Genomic DNA, 15851 nt, shown 5'->3' on the forward strand with positions numbered 1-15851 from the left:
ATTCTTCTTCCAACTCCCTTCGAATCATTTCTGGATTATTTACCCTTGTGTAGTGGGTGTGAATCTATTTTATGTTACAAACAGAATGATTGAGAATTGAGATTACGTATTTTAATAATGATTTTGAACAATGTTATTAATTTTAAGAGAATTTTTTTTAATAATATGAACCTATTTCCACAATTGTATAGTATTTACATTAAATAATATAATATAGAAATAAAGTTTACATTTATGTATAATGTATATATTATTATACTATTATTATACTTAAATTATATTATTTTTATAATAAACTATAAAAAATATTTCTCTAGTTTAGTATAAAAAGCCGACTTGAATTCAAGTTTAACACACACCCATTACGATTACATCGAGCAGTCGTGATTGGCACTTCACTAGAAAATGATTGTACAGTAGAGCGATAGATCTCTAAATTTCTCGTTGGGTGTAAACCATATTTCATCTCAAATATGAAAAACAAATTTTTTTTTGTGTACATAACAATTTTTATTTATTTTATAATATAATATAACAAAAGGAATTTTTATAACAATGAACAAATATGAAATAGGTATAAATTAACCAAAACATTTAAAGACTACTGTGACAGGATAGATGGATAAGAAAAAGAGAAAAGAAAACCGATGGCGTTGGTGAAAACTGAATTATTATGGCCACTGTTGGTTATCTATATTTACGTTTATCGCAGCCGATTCAGGACGCGTGTAATGAGTGAAGTCAGTGAAGTGTTGGACATGGTATTTGCTGGTAGTGACTGCGAGAGCGACCAGTGCGAGGTTGTGCAGTTGGACGGTAAGGTCGGTGGCGGGCGATGACGGAAACTCAGGAGAGTACAATAGAGCTCCTCTCAATTGAAGACCCTTCGGAGAGCACTCAGAAAGACCGACAGTAACCGGCTTCTTTTCTGTCGTGGTCGTACTAAATACTAATGGCACAGTTCAATCCATACCCACGATAATTAAAGATATCTCCTTATTATCATCCTCGATCGTGGGCTCGGCTGCGATTGTATAAACGGAGTCACCACGATAGGCCTTGACATTTGTCGTTGGTGGTTCGGAGGTGAAATCTGTTTCCAAGATGATGAGCTTCGTGTTCATTAGTTCCGTGGAAGGCGCCGGCGTTAACGTCCGCTCCTCTGGACAAATCGATTGGTGTGACTCAAATTTCGACTTTCGGAGACCATTTCTTCTGTTCAATCTATTACACTTTAATTATACTTCGATGTGTTTGGCGGAATGTTGTCCATAACAATTTTTTGTATGTTTGATAGATAAAAAAAATGAATAACAAATAATTCTTTTATAGTAATCCATCTACTATAATTTATAAAGTATGAAAAATAACTGAATTAATAATTGTCTCCATGATACACTTCTAAGGATATCTCTTTGACCAAAATTTAAAATGATATATAATAAAATATTATATGAATCAGTCAATAGGCTTAGTATAACTCTGAAATAAAGTAGGTACTAATTTTTTTAATTTAATCATTTATTGTTTTGCCAAATTTTATTGGAAAAATATTTGTAATTTTAAGTTATAAAATGGTGAATATCCATTCTTCTAAGTTTTTTTCTTAAATACTTAACTATTTAAAACAATAAAATAATATTTTGTTTTATTTAAATTAAATTTCCTGTTACACAAAATTTCACTAGGACATTTTAAAAAGATAATCATGATAAGTACTAAATAGTATATAGTTATTATACCTATAATTATGATATAACTGATATAAGTATTATATTTATGTATAATCGTTTGTAAATACAATGTAATATTAAACACGAACGATTTTTATGATCATCCTGATTCCCGACCGTCGTCTCATAAATATTTAAGACCTTTGAAACTGTTATGATACATTTTATGCAAATTTTATCTCTATTTTATTACTTTTCGACTTTTTAAAACATTCTGTATCCGCTTCTGTAACACTAAAACAGAGATTTCATGACGAGCGGATAATTTAATTAATATTCAAATGATTTATTTAAATCGTTTATGGTATAAATATATTCAGTGCCGTAGTGTCAATCTTAGTTTATATTAATAATGTACGATACTACGATGTCATTATGATTGTATAAAGTATCCACATAAATGCTCCATTACACACTACGTTTATTCTAAGAGATTTATATTCTTGTTAAAATTTATACCGGAGTGACAAATGGTTTTTTTCTGATGTCTAAAAACCACCGAATATGACTTACTGAGTTACTCCCTTATGATTATTTTAACATGAACCAGATTGTAAAACTATCTAAATGAAAAAAAAATCTTATTTGTAGTAATTTATTTATTAATTTGAGCAATACTAGAGTCTAAAACCTAAGATTGCATACAATTATGTACATATAGAGTTATGCATAGCCTGTACCTACTCATAACATTTAAAAGTTTAGACTAAACATGTTTTAAGTCCATTTTACCATAATAAGAATGTTATAGTCATAGAAGCTAATTAAAATCTAAGATTAATTTATAAATTAAAATAAACATGTTAAAATAAAGTTATAATTACTCGTATAAAAAAATATAGGTATCTACCTATAATATATTCAATATTATTAGGAAAAGTGCCGAAACATAGTTAAATAAACTCATTAGCATTTTTTATATGATTATTCACAGGGGTTTCAGAGCTGAGAGCAGTGTCTCTAAGGAGACACCTACATAATATTAAATATTATTAAAGGTATTAAAAATAGTATTTTTGAGGGTTCCTTTATTTGTATAGGTTTATAAGAAAATAACTTTTTTAGAAAAATTATACAAGATATATAGTAGCAATATTATATTAAATTTGAACTTTTAAGGAGTTTAATATACACAAATTTGATAAGTACGTATTAAATGTTATATATTTTAATTAAATTTAAAAAATTACACTTAGTTTAATAAAGATACTTATATAAAACTAAAAACTGGGAACTTGTTCTAATACATGGAAGTATCAAATATAGGTACCTCGTATAATGGATATTTTAAATTTAAATTCAATGATATTATATTATCGCGATAAACGATTCTTAGCTATTAGAAGGTAGGTAGGTTGCAGGTAAGCTTAAATAATTGTTATCAAAACCAAATCTCAGTATTTTGAAAAATTCATTGCCTGTGCCCTGTAGTGAATAATAATATTGAAGTTTAAGCGATATATAGTTTAAACTCTCTACAATAATACATTTTTATTAATATTACAATAAAATAACTTCCTAAATAAATAATAATATGTATACTAGTTATTTTTTACTAAATATCCAATTTTTTAAAAATTTAAACTCGAAATAAATATTTTAAAAAAAACTGTACATATTTATTTTTGATATTTCTGGGTTTTTGAAAAAAAAGCTCATTTAGATCTTTGTATAAGATTTAATTTAGAATGTAATGCACTTTTGCTAAAAATTAATTTTCAAATTTCGTCATTTTTACATATTTTATCAACATAACTAATATTTATTAAATTGTAACAAAAAAGTTACAAGGAATAATTTTTAAGCTTTCAAGCTTCAGATGCTAAATTTCAATATGTCTAAAAGTTTTAATTACAAAATTATTTACCTATTTTTGTGGTTTAATGAATTTTGTAAAAATATAAAATTTAAACGCCAATAAAAAAAAAAAAAATTGTGATTACTTGTGTTTTTATTATTCAATAATTTCCATAAGATTAACTTATGCGAAATCTTGAATAACCTTTGTTTATTAAAATAGAAAAATGTTTTCATACATAATCAAACAGGTACATATACAAGGGGGGGTTTAGGGGTTCGACCCCCCACCTCCGAAAATTAATAGCTGTGTAATTTATTTATATCATCATTCATCGATAAATATTGATTATTGTAAATTTTTCTATGAACCCCTCCCCCCCAAATTTTTTTTTATGTACGTGTCTGTAATCAAATATCTATTTATTATCACAAAGCCACAATATTTTAAAATTATAACAAGTCTAGCAAATATGATAATATGAATATTTCAAGTTACTTTACGGTAATTTATTTTTAAATACCTTCAACCAAATTTGTATACCAATTACAAGTTACAACAAAAACATGTTTTACAAAAAAAATTTTAATTTTTCCAAGATTTTCATAATTATTTAACGCATATTATATAGGTTTTTGAGGCTGAATATAGATATATTGATTTTCTGATTCTGATTAAGGATAAAAAATATTGATTTTTAATTACAAAACTTGAAACCTTTAGCGACACTATATGAGTTAAAGGCAAGGAAGTGGAATTTAAACTTGACGTTGACGATGATATTATTTCTAAACAAAATCAATTCATAACATGTCATAAAGTAGCACACTACTCGATATTTATCATATAACGCGAAAAACCCAAAAACATACATAATATGCTTCATAAATTTTCCTTAAAGTGGAAAATATCAAGAAGTGTGGTACAAGTTTATTAAAGATAGGTAACAAAATTTTATTTTCGTTTAAGTTTTTTCTGATTATTTAAGTTTACCAAAAAGTAAAAAATTAGATCCAATTTGTTATTATAAACCAAACTTTAAGTCATAAAAATTTTTTTTTTTTAAAAAAGCACTTAAAGAACTAATAAACAATTTAAAAAATAAATAAAGTAATAGTTAAACAGTTATTTAAGTTATTTTTTTTTATTTCATACTTTTTTGAGAACCTAAATTATAAAAACAATTCAAATAAAAAAAAATACATAGAACTTAAAACAATTTAAAATTAATGATGACTATATTATTAACAAACAATGTATTAATGTTTTGAAGAGATTTTTGGATCAGTCTTACTCTGTAGAAATGTGACCGTTTATTTACAAAATGTATACTACATAAGTTGTTAAATGCAAAAAATGTATTTTGCTTATTGGCACAAGTAGGAATGACATAAATGGTACAACCTAATTAGTTAGATGCTATTAAGAAATGACAATGCCTATCAAGGTAGATCAATTGGTTTATTTTCCACTATGTCCGAATTATCTAATTTATGCAATAAACACATCAGATCATCTACCCATTTGGGTTGTGCATTAATATCAGAGTTTACACATACTAATTGATTTTTGCAAACTTCGTTATTTCTCATTGTACTACTTTCTGTAGTTGACGAACTTTGCGGACAATAGGAATTTGAATTATAAACTCTGGGTACAGTTTTAGTAAACTTAGAACTCAATTGGTCCAATAAACTTTCAAACTCTGTAATTTTAGTACTTTCGGTATATTTAAATCTTTTGGAGCAGGGTTGTGGACTTTTCAGCCGTTTTAATCCTCTGGAAAGTGTTATTGAACCTGATTCAGTATCTTTTTCAATATTTTCATTGTCAAGATGATTTTCATTATCATTATACTGTTGAGATGTGTTCAAGAAGCTTTGTACAAGTCGATCAGGAATTGGAGTATTTATTTCGTTTTTTGTATATTCTAAAGCAAGTATACCAGCTTCTAAAAATTATAAAAATATACTTTAAACCTAATTATCATTATTTTTATTCATAATACTAAATTATATATAATACCAGTCAACTGAATAACTTTTCCGCTATTTAAAATAGATGATACAAAAGAAGTTTCGTCTACTGGTTCAATAGATTTTTCCAGTAATTTTAAAACAGAATTATCACCATCTAAAACATGAATACAACTAATCTAATGAAAAGAGAAAAATAACAATCAATTTTATTTATACTTACTTTTTAATTTTGAAATATCTAAATAAAATGATTCATCTCCATTATTAGATGTCAAATTGGGATCTAGTATTGTTTCACAATTGCTACATTGCTGATTAACAGTCTTATCAAATACTTCTGAATTCGATTTTGTTTTATCATCTATCAAAAAATTGAACATATAAAAACCATCACATAAATTTATAATATTACTATTAGTGTTTTTTTTCTAGACTCGTGTCATGTTATACACAATCTTCCACTTAGGTTGTAATATGTACCTGTTGTTTATTTGGGTATTTTTACATTAAAAAAGTTTTTTTTTATTTTCAAAGAATTGTTCAAAAAGGTTCTTAGAGGCATTGAGTGAGCACCACCACTCTTTTATCGACTAGGTATATAGTATAATATTGAATCATAAATCATTGTTATTCATTTATTAAGTTACAACTAAACACTGACTTACAATGTACATAACATAACACGCAATATTGTACAATTTATTGCTTAATTTAGAATCTAAAAATTGAAAACATTATTTTTTTTTTAAGCAAAAAGTTTAAAACTAAAAATATCCATAAATAAATAATACAATATTAGAAGATGTCTAAATGATTTTTAAATTGTTCAATTTTAATCTTTAAGTTCAAATTTAAGAGTGTAACAAATATTATTTAACAAGAGGTGTTATTTTCTTTTTATCTCTATTGGAATTGAATTATAATATTATAGTATAATTATTGTATGAATAAATCTACAAGATTAGTATACCCACAACTTACTAGTTACATTAAATTGTGACAAATTTGATGATTTTGAGATAGTTTTCGTTTTTGTTTCAATATCATTAATATGTGGAGTTGTCTGCAAACTTTGATCCTTATTTTTATTTTTGATAAACTGAAAAATAAAATAAATTAAATTAAATATAGTAATAGTTTAATGTTTTATGATTAATCATTACAAAAAATTACATTGTCTATTAATTGAAAAATGTCCAGACATGTTGTTTTGGCAAGTTGTAAAGGTGTTTTACCAAATTTGTTTACAGAAGTAAAATCAGCTCCCACATCTAATAATTTCTTAACACCTTTGATACATTTGCTTGTAACACACCAATGCAATGGACTATTGAGAAAAATCTAAAAAATAAAATATTACAAAAATAAATATATAGAAAAATATTTTTATTAGATACATTTAACAAAGACTTGATAGTATACTTAAGTACAATTTACAATAAAAGTTTATTTAAATGTATTTATTTTACTTTAATTTCAGATATTTTTATTTTGTGATTCTACTTCAAAATGAACTGTAAGATATTTTTTGTAGTAAGTATTATTATAAGCGATCATCATAACTAAATTTAAAAAGTATGAAAATTATTATTGATTTTGACATTAATTATAATCCAGTTCATAATAAAATTAATAGTTGATATTTAAAGCTGTTACGACTTAAGCTTTTTAAAATATAATAAATATACTTTTAACTAAGTACCTATTTATAATTTTAAGATATTTTAATGTTGCAAAAATAAATTATTATTAATAAATTAAAATCAAACACAAAAAAAAAATTATACCTTATCTGTTGAATTGATATCACAGTGAAAATAGTTCAATAAAACTTCAATACACTCATATGCACCTTGAGCGGCTGCAATATTTAAAGCAGTACGTCCAATTTTATTCTGAAAGTTACTTTTATAAGTTTTGACAGTCTTTAATAAGTATTCCAATACTTTTGGTTGATTGTTCATAGAAGCTAGGTGCAAAGCATTGTTTCCATACTTAAAATATAAAATGGAACAAATGTTATTAATTTAAATCAAAGTTCTAAACTTTATAATACTTATAATAAATATTATTCACCTTATCAAGACTGAACGGTGATACATTGTGAAACAAGTTAATTTTAATTGTATTCAAATCACCATTTTTACATGAATTAAAGAACACCTCTTTGGCTGAAGACTTATCCGTAGTCATTATGTGAATTTTTTTCTAAATTTAATTCTTTTCAAGAAAATTCACAAAGCAATTAACAGTGTGTTATTGAACCAGATGGTTTTTTTTTCTAAACTCCAAAAATAAAATATTTTTCAGTCTTGATAATATTATTTTGACATTGATCACAATTATTGATAAATCAAAATCTACTTGTTCCTGATCAAGGCAATTGAGACGTTTATCTCCACCCATAATGGCAGTTCCTTGGATAAAATATGCACCATGATTAGATCAACGATTTTGCTGAACAAGAGATGATGGGCAAATAAAAAATATTTCTCCTTCTCTGAAACAAAATTTATGATAGTTTTATTTAAATAAAAAAGGAGAACCTTGTAATTATCTCAAAAAATCATGATTTAAAATGAATTAAATTTTAGGCCTTAGAAAGAACCATAAATATATATCACCGAACATATTCTTTAATATTTTTTTCCTTTTATCCTTAATCAGTGGCGCCGAACTACTTTAAGGTAGGGGTGCAAATACACATTTTAACCATTCATCCCTACCTAGACACCCTCAAAAATATTATTTTCATTTGGCCATCAATGATCAATGTATTATTAAGTTCATGTTAAATAAGTACCAATTTCTAAGTGTTATTATATAGACCCAGTAAACACTCATCCCTAAATTTAGGTGGAGCAAATGCACCACTTTAAGTATGTTTTGCTGACATTGTCCGTAATCCACAAAGTTATATTACTCAAATAATTAGGTGTTTAAAGAAGAGTCGTCATTCAGAAAACAAAAGTTTGTGTTTCTAGTTATATAAGATAATTATATAATGATACAATACAATATTATTAAATGTAATTTTCTCTTAGTTCCTATTAACTAAGACAAACTAAAATACCAACTGGGACACCAGAAAATGCCGTTTAACAAATGGCAAATCTATCTACCTATACGACTACACCTATATCAAGGACGAAATAACTTTCCATGAATACATAAGAATCAGATATACTATTATTGTTTAATAAAAAATAATAATAAATATATTATGGGTAATATATTATATTGATTCACTTAAATTCATAGAAGAACTTAAAGACTGTACTAAAATAAAATTAATCATTAAAATTAGTTTTAGCGATAACTAACTAGGTATATACCTATATAGCTCAGCGAACAGTCAAATTTTTCGACTTATAAATAAAAAATGTATTTATAGTTTATAAGGATCTCTAAATGACATAAATATTAATTTTTGATAGGTACCTAAATACGAAATTTATAAATCATAAAAAAATTAATTCGTTAATTCTTACTTATACGTAAGCAACTTTTGCAGTATTGCTATTGTACCGTTTGTTTAAGAGGATGTCAGCGCACTATTTGTTTCCCTCTCTGAATCATTTTTTCTATGTTTTTAAGTAATAATGGGTGAATAATATCACCCATTACAAAAAAGATAGATAATATTTTTGAGGGGATGACATATTGATTTTATATTTTAGGTTTCACTTTCGAAATAAACAAAATAATGTTGTAAATGTGAACATTTTAAACGATGTTTAAATTGTTTTGAGACTATATTTTGACAAATTCGGTGGGTTTGTCCCATAGCTTATAATCACGATGTCTTCTCTACATCGTGCTAATAATATTACATGAACTGATAAGAAAAAATTGATAATTATTATCATTATTTGTAATCATATCGCTCGCGTATCAAACTATTTGATAAGTACCCACTGGCAATTCGTGAGAGCAGCTTGAATGCCAAGTTCGAAACAAACTTTTTAACTAAAACAATTTAATCTTAATATCTTGAGTTGCTTTATTAATTTATGTGTTGAAGTGTGAAATATTTTTGTATTAAATTGATAAAACTAGTCATTACTATGAGTAAACTAAACAAATTTATAAGGTAAGACTGTAAATCACGAGATTATAAACATTTTAATTGACACCTTACTTATAGGCCACTGAATGACCTTAAAAACATTTTAAATTATACCGAATAGCCTTTACATTATATTGCATAACTTTGTGTATCATGCCTTTTTTAAATTTTAGTTACACTATAAGAGGCGCTTTATTTGGAGCAACAGTATTTGGTTCACAAGAATTAGGTATATGGAAAGATGGTGAAACATCACGGGAAATAGCTAAAATCATCATTGCAATTTTAACTCCTATAGCCAAAAAAGCAGAGTCAGAAATGCCAGAACAAGTAAATTATTATTATTACTATAACAGTTCTGAAATAATACTTACGTGTAAAATTTGTATCTTCAAGGTAAAATCATTGCCATCTGTAGAAAATTTAAAATCCACATCGACAGCATGTTGGAACAAAGGTGTGTATAATGCTGGCGAGTTTGTTATCGATGTACCCAACAAATGTGTCTGTGCGGCCAATAAAGCATATCAATTGGTTGAAGTACAAGTGAATAAATCCAAAGAAAATTAATAATGATCTATTATCGTATTGAGTAAATAAAACCATGTACCATGTTAATATTTAATAGGAATTTGTTCTCTAATTATTTATAACCATTTGTTGTTGAAATATTAAGTAGATTATTTGATATGTTATTTACACCATCTACTGTACTTAATTTGTTCAATATAAAGCAATTAAAATAATAAAACAATATTTATGAGTAGCAACCATGGCTTGAGATAGGTTAGTATCATGGTTTATCTTAAGCCATGATTATTTATTTATCAGGTCTATGATCAAAACCATAAACCTGATAATTTATCATATGACCAAAACTAGTTTATAAGTCTTTAGTCTAAAGACTTCAGTCTATGTTCTGTCTTCTTGGTTGTTTTTCTTTTTCTTTTAACTTCTTAAGTAGGTACTTAAATAAAGTTACATATTTACATTTGTATATATCAGGTCTATGGTACCAACTATAACATATTATGCCACCATTGAATCAATGTTACTTCAAATAGGTATTTCAATTACTCGTTGCTTATTTGTTATTTTCAATATCTACAAATTATTATTTTGCAGAAAAATAGACCATGTTAACCAGGGTATAAAAATGAGCAACATATTACTTAATAATAAAAAAAAGAAAAGTATATACTTCATGTTTTAAACATTGAATATAAGTATTTTCATACATCTTTGATACAATATCATAGTGAATTACTTAAATGCAATTAAAATGTACTTCAAATTTTACACAACGATGTGTATGTATAAAATTAAACAATTATTTTATAAATAATTAACAAGTTTTATGTAAATGAAAATGGTAAAATTAACATAATAATGGCGTTTTACTTAAAAAAAAAAAAAATAATGTTTGAATAAAAATTGAATGATTGAAATCATGATGATTAACGAAAATCTTATCTATACTTTGTAATATGTTCACAATAAAAATGATTTTAATACTAATTTTGCATTTCTCAAAAAACTTTGGATGTTCATCAATCAATTTAATATAACATTAAAAACTCGATTTTAAAGTTTTTATAGAGTTACATACACAATTTAATTTATATATATAAAAAAAATGTATAAAGATTTTCTTTGCTTCTAGTTATCAACAAAATTTCATAATAAAAAAATAAACATATACGTTGACAATGTTTTATAAACTTTATTTGAAAACAAGTCAAGTAAATTACAAATAGTTTTGGAGGGCAATATAAGTAAACAGGATTTTAAAGTTGTTAGTTCTATAGATCATGAATAAATTTAATATTAAATTTATAAAATTTATATAATTTGGTCAATATTGATTTCAAATTTGAGACTCTAAAGCTATATAATTTGTCATTCATAGAAGTTAATAAACATTTCGTAAAAATTTTACTGAAAATTTCCTGATTTTCTGGTTTAATATGTTTATATTTGTAATACAATGCCAAAACATTTTGTACATAATTTCTATTAAAATGGAAGAAAATTGATTAAGCATCCACTTCCATTTTTTCAACTCCTGACTTTGATGATTGATCGACGTCCATAGAGCAGTTTTCTCCAGCTGCATTGTTAGCATTTTTTTGTGGCTTCTTCTTCTTCTTTTTAACAGGTTGCAAAATTCCTCTTTGATTCACAGATGTCTTAAGTAAATTCTAAAAATAGTTTGTTATTTAATAAAATTGTTAAATTATTATATGAAAACATATTAGAATGTATTAGTAATAATATTTTTTTTCATGCACGATTGATCTCAACCCTCATTCTCTCATTACATACATTGTTGTAAAATTGGTGAAAATTAATGAACTTAAAGAAGTCTATTTAATTATATTTCCAAAAAATCTCAAATTTACAACGTATTCGATGATCATACTATAATTTTAAAAATATTAATGCCAATCTTTCACCAATTATTTGTAATTACAATACATTAAGATTAAATATTAAAAGAAATTAACTTTATATATAATGGGTCGTTAGATTTTTTAAAAATTGTATCAAATATTTTATCTTTTATAATTTTAAAATAAAATATTTAATTTTTAATCAGTATTTGATATATTTAAAATAATAATATTGTGTACATAAAATTAATGATAATGATAAAACTAGTGACACTAGTTTAATTTTATTAACATGTATATTTATAAGACATACCAATATTTCTGGGTCTTTAATGGATAAATTGGGCACATAAAGGTCTTCTTCAAACGGTAATCCTGTTATTCGAGCAGGTCCAGTTGCTGTTACTAACACAGTGAACTTGTATTGCACAACAGTTTCGCCTAAATTATAAATAATTGTTTGTCCAGAATAAATTTATGTTTAAATTTGTGATCAATTAAATAAATTATACCAGTTTTTTCAAACAGAACTTGAAATGGTTCGATAAGTTTGTGATTTACACATTCCATTACGCCCATTTTAGCCTTCTTTTCATCCTCGAAATTTCTCAAATTGAATGGCATTATACTATGTTTTTGAATAACTTCAGTGTAAAATATTCTGTAAAAAAAAATAAGATGAATAAGTAAATTTTTTTTTTGATTTGAGATCCAAAAATATTTATTACCTAGATGCCCTAAGCTTCAATGGGTAAACTTCTTCGGTCTTTTTGAATACAGATACCTTTGCTGTCGTTTCACGGGCAGCTCCAGTTCCTGTACTAACAAGTACATCTAAAGCATAAACTTCATTGGCCTCAATAGTTGCTTTTTCGTGTTCTTTTCTATGCGATTCACTAGGATTCTGAATAATAGTTTTGGGACCATCTAATTTAAATTGCTGCAATTGATGGCTAAGCATACCTTCAACTGGCTTACAATCAAATTCTTTGCAAACCTTCATTACCATATCAGTTATTTGGTATGTCTATAAATAGATTTAAAAAATACATTCATATTTCATAAGATTGTCAAAAGTACTATTATATTTTTTAATTAATAATATGTAACACCAACTGATACTTACATCATTTCCAGGCCTCATTAACCTTAATGCAGCTTGAGATGCATAATGAGCAGCTAAGAAACAATTAGCTTTTTTATCAGTGATTTTATTATCAGCATTTGCTCCCACAACAACAGTATGAGCAATCATAGAAATGAAACCATCTAAATGAACTCCTAAGTCTCTGAAATTGTACATGACTGTATAGTTATTTGTAATGATTTGTTAAATGTTAAAACATACATTTTTAAAACATCATCCTTTGCAATTACATGATCTGGTTCACTTGTAATAGGTGAAAAATGGCAAATGCAACCATTTGCAGATATACAAACGGGAAAAGCAATACCTAAATAAAGATAAAAGGTCAGAAATCTTATAAAAAAAAATTAAAAATATAATAAAATAAGTACCTTTTTTCATTTCCTTTTCTTTTTTGAATACTTTACTAGTCTCTTCTAATATTAAATTATCACCCCAAATACATATATCACGGACTGATGCACCTTCTACACATTTTTCGATTATTTCAACAAGAACACCTATAAAAGAAAATGATTGGCTTGAGACAATGTATTAAATAACAAAACATGAAACTTAAATAGTTTTATCAGTAGCACATTGTTTAAAACTGGAAATAAAATACAAATACTTGATTTACAATTTTCAAAGTAACATGGTCAGCGATTTGAAATTAGTAATAATTGAGGTATACATTTTTATATAGAAGTGAATGCCACATTCATTATTAGTGGCATACAGGTATCTATGATTCAATTAGTAACAGCCATAATAATTGAACGTGGATCAACCCATCTGGAATTGATTCATGCGAACACTACCAATTACCATTGCCAGAAAAACAAATTCATAATACCTAGTCCTAAAACAGGGTACAGATAGGACGCAATGGGGTGGGGGATTTCTCGCCACGTTTCATGGGTCACATGTTCTCATGAGATGTATATGGTTTTCCAAGAGGACCTCCAACATTTCCGAAAATTATTGAAGATTTCCACAAAGGCATTCGGCGATGAAGCCAATTTCCGCGCGACCACACGACCGGGTACGCGCGAAGTTTTGTAGGTTAGGTCCAATAGTCAGGAATCGTGAGAAATAGCAAGAAAAGTCAGGGACCGGTTATTAAGGTTGTGTGCATATGATTTTCAGAATGTGTGGATCATTAATACTGAATAGAACAACTTACGGTTGGCGATCTCGCCGGCTGTCTTGTACTTGATCACCACCGCTTCGTCGGCGATAGTCGCTTCCACTTCGTCGTTATCCTTGTCCTTGTCAGCCATCGTTGTTCAAACGGACAGAAAACGGCAAAATACGAAAATCTTCTTAAATTCCTCACTACCTCACTAATCAAAAATCGTACACTGTGAACGCACTTTACCAGAAACACACGTTTCTAGCCGGAACGTCGACGATACTCGGTATGGTGAGCAGGGTACACGCACGACGCGCCGAACTATATATTATTATTGTGATTTGTGAGTCTTGTAGTAGATAAACAGAGTGGAGTAAGGAGTGGAAGAGAAAAAAATGCGGTAAACAACAGAACGGACCATTCTAATTCAGTTTCGACAACCTGGAAAAATAAAAATCCCTCTGATATGATCAAATGGTGTTACTGTCCTCAAGCACAAGTCTAAATTTATTACCGAATCCGAATTTCAAATGTTGTTACTTGTTGTTACATTTTTATTTTTCAGTTCAAATTTAATATTTTATCGTAATTATCGAGCGGAAGTACAGGATTATCATTCGTCGTTAATATCTTCGATTTTGCACTCATTCGCCATCTCGTACCCTACCAATTGTATTGTCCTGTAGATGTATCTTTATTTTTTCATTTATACCTACGTTTTTTTTACGCATTTTTGCCCATTGAGCAGTTGAACAGTTAATTATATACATATTATACAACTACAACATTTTGTTTAAGGCTTGAGAAATTATTCGTTTATTTTTTGATCAAGACTTACACTATGAGCATTGCTTTTGATACATTTATTTTATTATTCATGTACACCTTGTTAAAAATGTAATTAACTAGAAAATTGTATTTACAAAGAATTATTGTTCATTTTCATTTTTTGGTATTTTCGACGAAGAGAAGCACCCGATCTTCAATAACTTGCACTAGTTTTTCGTCTCTTCTCCTATTGTTTTATAAAACACTATAGGGTTTTTGACAAGGGTGCCCATAGGAGAATTCTCAAGAGGTGGACAAAATTTCAATTTATTAATCCATTTATAAATAGAAATGACTATATTATGTATAAAAACTTTTTGATACAAACCAGATCCGATAATGAATATTTTACTTGGGACTACCCTCAAAGTTAAAATTTAAGTATTTTGAATAGGTACTCTAAAATAATGTGATGAGCCCATAATATTGTAAAATTAATACATTCATCTTTTTGCTCAAAATAAAAAATAAAATTGAGTTTGGTGTACAATTTAGGTTATAATTAATACATATAGGTTATATCCGTTATAGGTATACTTAGAGGGTAACCGGACAATTTCCCCCGACTGTTTTAAGTTTTTGGAGTAGTAGGACATTTCTCCCCCCCCCATTTTTTTTAAGTTTATTATTTAACAATTTAATAAGAATTTTTTTTTTTTCATTAATATAGTCAATTATATTATAATTAACTTTATAAATTTATACTATGAATTACATTTTTTTTTTTCATAATATAATAAAACGTAAAAAAATTGTATATAAGTAAAATAGGTTAAAAAATGTGGAAGAA

The 15851-nt window shown here is 26.7% G+C and overlaps 4 protein-coding genes across 5 annotated transcripts in view; 1 reads left to right on the forward strand and 3 right to left on the reverse strand.

The window, feature by feature from the left end:
• The window catches only part of LOC126549404 (uncharacterized), a 27635-nt gene extending 18305 nt beyond the window's left edge, over positions 1–9330 (reverse strand). The window contains exon 1 of one of the 2 annotated variants that reach the window (XM_050198514.1): positions 9039–9330. The gene's annotated coding sequence lies outside the window, so the exon portion shown is untranslated. Of the gene's footprint in view, positions 1–9001 lie in introns of both variants that reach the window. The other variant, XM_050198512.1, reaches the window with a different exon arrangement.
• LOC126549405 (ankycorbin-like) lies at positions 4599–10093 on the reverse strand. Its single transcript, XM_050198515.1, has 8 exons — positions 9954–10093; positions 7587–8010; positions 7298–7504; positions 6684–6851; positions 6492–6609; positions 5731–5871; positions 5557–5664; positions 4599–5482 (listed from the first exon to the last, which is right to left on the reverse strand). Exons 2-8 carry the CDS (start codon positions 7701–7703, stop codon positions 4974–4976), a joined length of 1368 nt encoding a protein of 455 aa, XP_050054472.1. The 5' UTR covers positions 7704–8010; positions 9954–10093; the 3' UTR covers positions 4599–4973.
• Positions 9415–10335, forward strand: LOC114128415 (uncharacterized). The gene is made up of 3 exons (XM_027992930.2): positions 9415–9603; positions 9753–9909; positions 9976–10335. The coding sequence occupies exons 1-3, from the start codon at positions 9578–9580 to the stop codon at positions 10147–10149; spliced, it is 357 nt and encodes a 118-aa protein (XP_027848731.1). The 5' UTR covers positions 9415–9577; the 3' UTR covers positions 10150–10335.
• A 941-nt stretch (positions 10336–11276) lies between these two features.
• On the reverse strand, positions 11277–14599 carry LOC114128416 (proliferation-associated protein 2G4). The gene is made up of 8 exons (XM_027992931.2): positions 14285–14599; positions 13491–13619; positions 13321–13426; positions 13099–13261; positions 12701–12999; positions 12485–12633; positions 12286–12413; positions 11277–11780 (listed from the first exon to the last, which is right to left on the reverse strand). The coding sequence occupies exons 1-8, from the start codon at positions 14379–14381 to the stop codon at positions 11616–11618; spliced, it is 1236 nt and encodes a 411-aa protein (XP_027848732.2). The 5' UTR covers positions 14382–14599; the 3' UTR covers positions 11277–11615.
• Between the last annotated feature and the right edge of the window lie 1252 nt (positions 14600–15851).

This window comes from Aphis gossypii, chromosome 1 (assembly GCF_020184175.1).
Source record: "Aphis gossypii isolate Hap1 chromosome 1, ASM2018417v2, whole genome shotgun sequence".
NCBI classification, from domain to species: Eukaryota; Metazoa; Arthropoda; class Insecta; order Hemiptera; family Aphididae; genus Aphis; species Aphis gossypii.

Coding starts and splice junctions, on each gene's coding strand:
- LOC126549405 (XM_050198515.1), bottom strand. CDS start 7,703: ATGACTACGGATAAGTCTTCAGCCAAAGAGGTGTTCTTTAATTCATGT. Junction 6,852..7,297: donor ATATCAATTCAACAGATAAG/GTATAATTTTTT, acceptor TTTATTTTTTAG/ATTTTTCTCAATAGTCCATT. Junction 5,872..6,491: donor GTCACAATTTAATGTAACTA/GTAAGTTGTGGG, acceptor ATTTTTTGATAG/ATGATAAAACAAAATCGAAT.
- LOC114128415 (XM_027992930.2), top strand. CDS start 9,578: ATGAGTAAACTAAACAAATTTATAAG. Junction 9,604..9,752: donor AAACTAAACAAATTTATAAG/GTAAGACTGTAA, acceptor TTTAAATTTTAG/TTACACTATAAGAGGCGCTT. Junction 9,910..9,975: donor AGTCAGAAATGCCAGAACAA/GTAAATTATTAT, acceptor TGTATCTTCAAG/GTAAAATCATTGCCATCTGT.
- LOC114128416 (XM_027992931.2), bottom strand. CDS start 14,381: ATGGCTGACAAGGACAAGGATAACGACGAAGTGGAAGCGACTATCGCC. Junction 12,414..12,484: donor AGTTCTGTTTGAAAAAACTG/GTATAATTTATT, acceptor TTTATAATTTAG/GCGAAACTGTTGTGCAATAC. Junction 11,781..12,285: donor TTAAAGACCCAGAAATATTG/GTATGTCTTATA, acceptor AACTATTTTTAG/AATTTACTTAAGACATCTGT.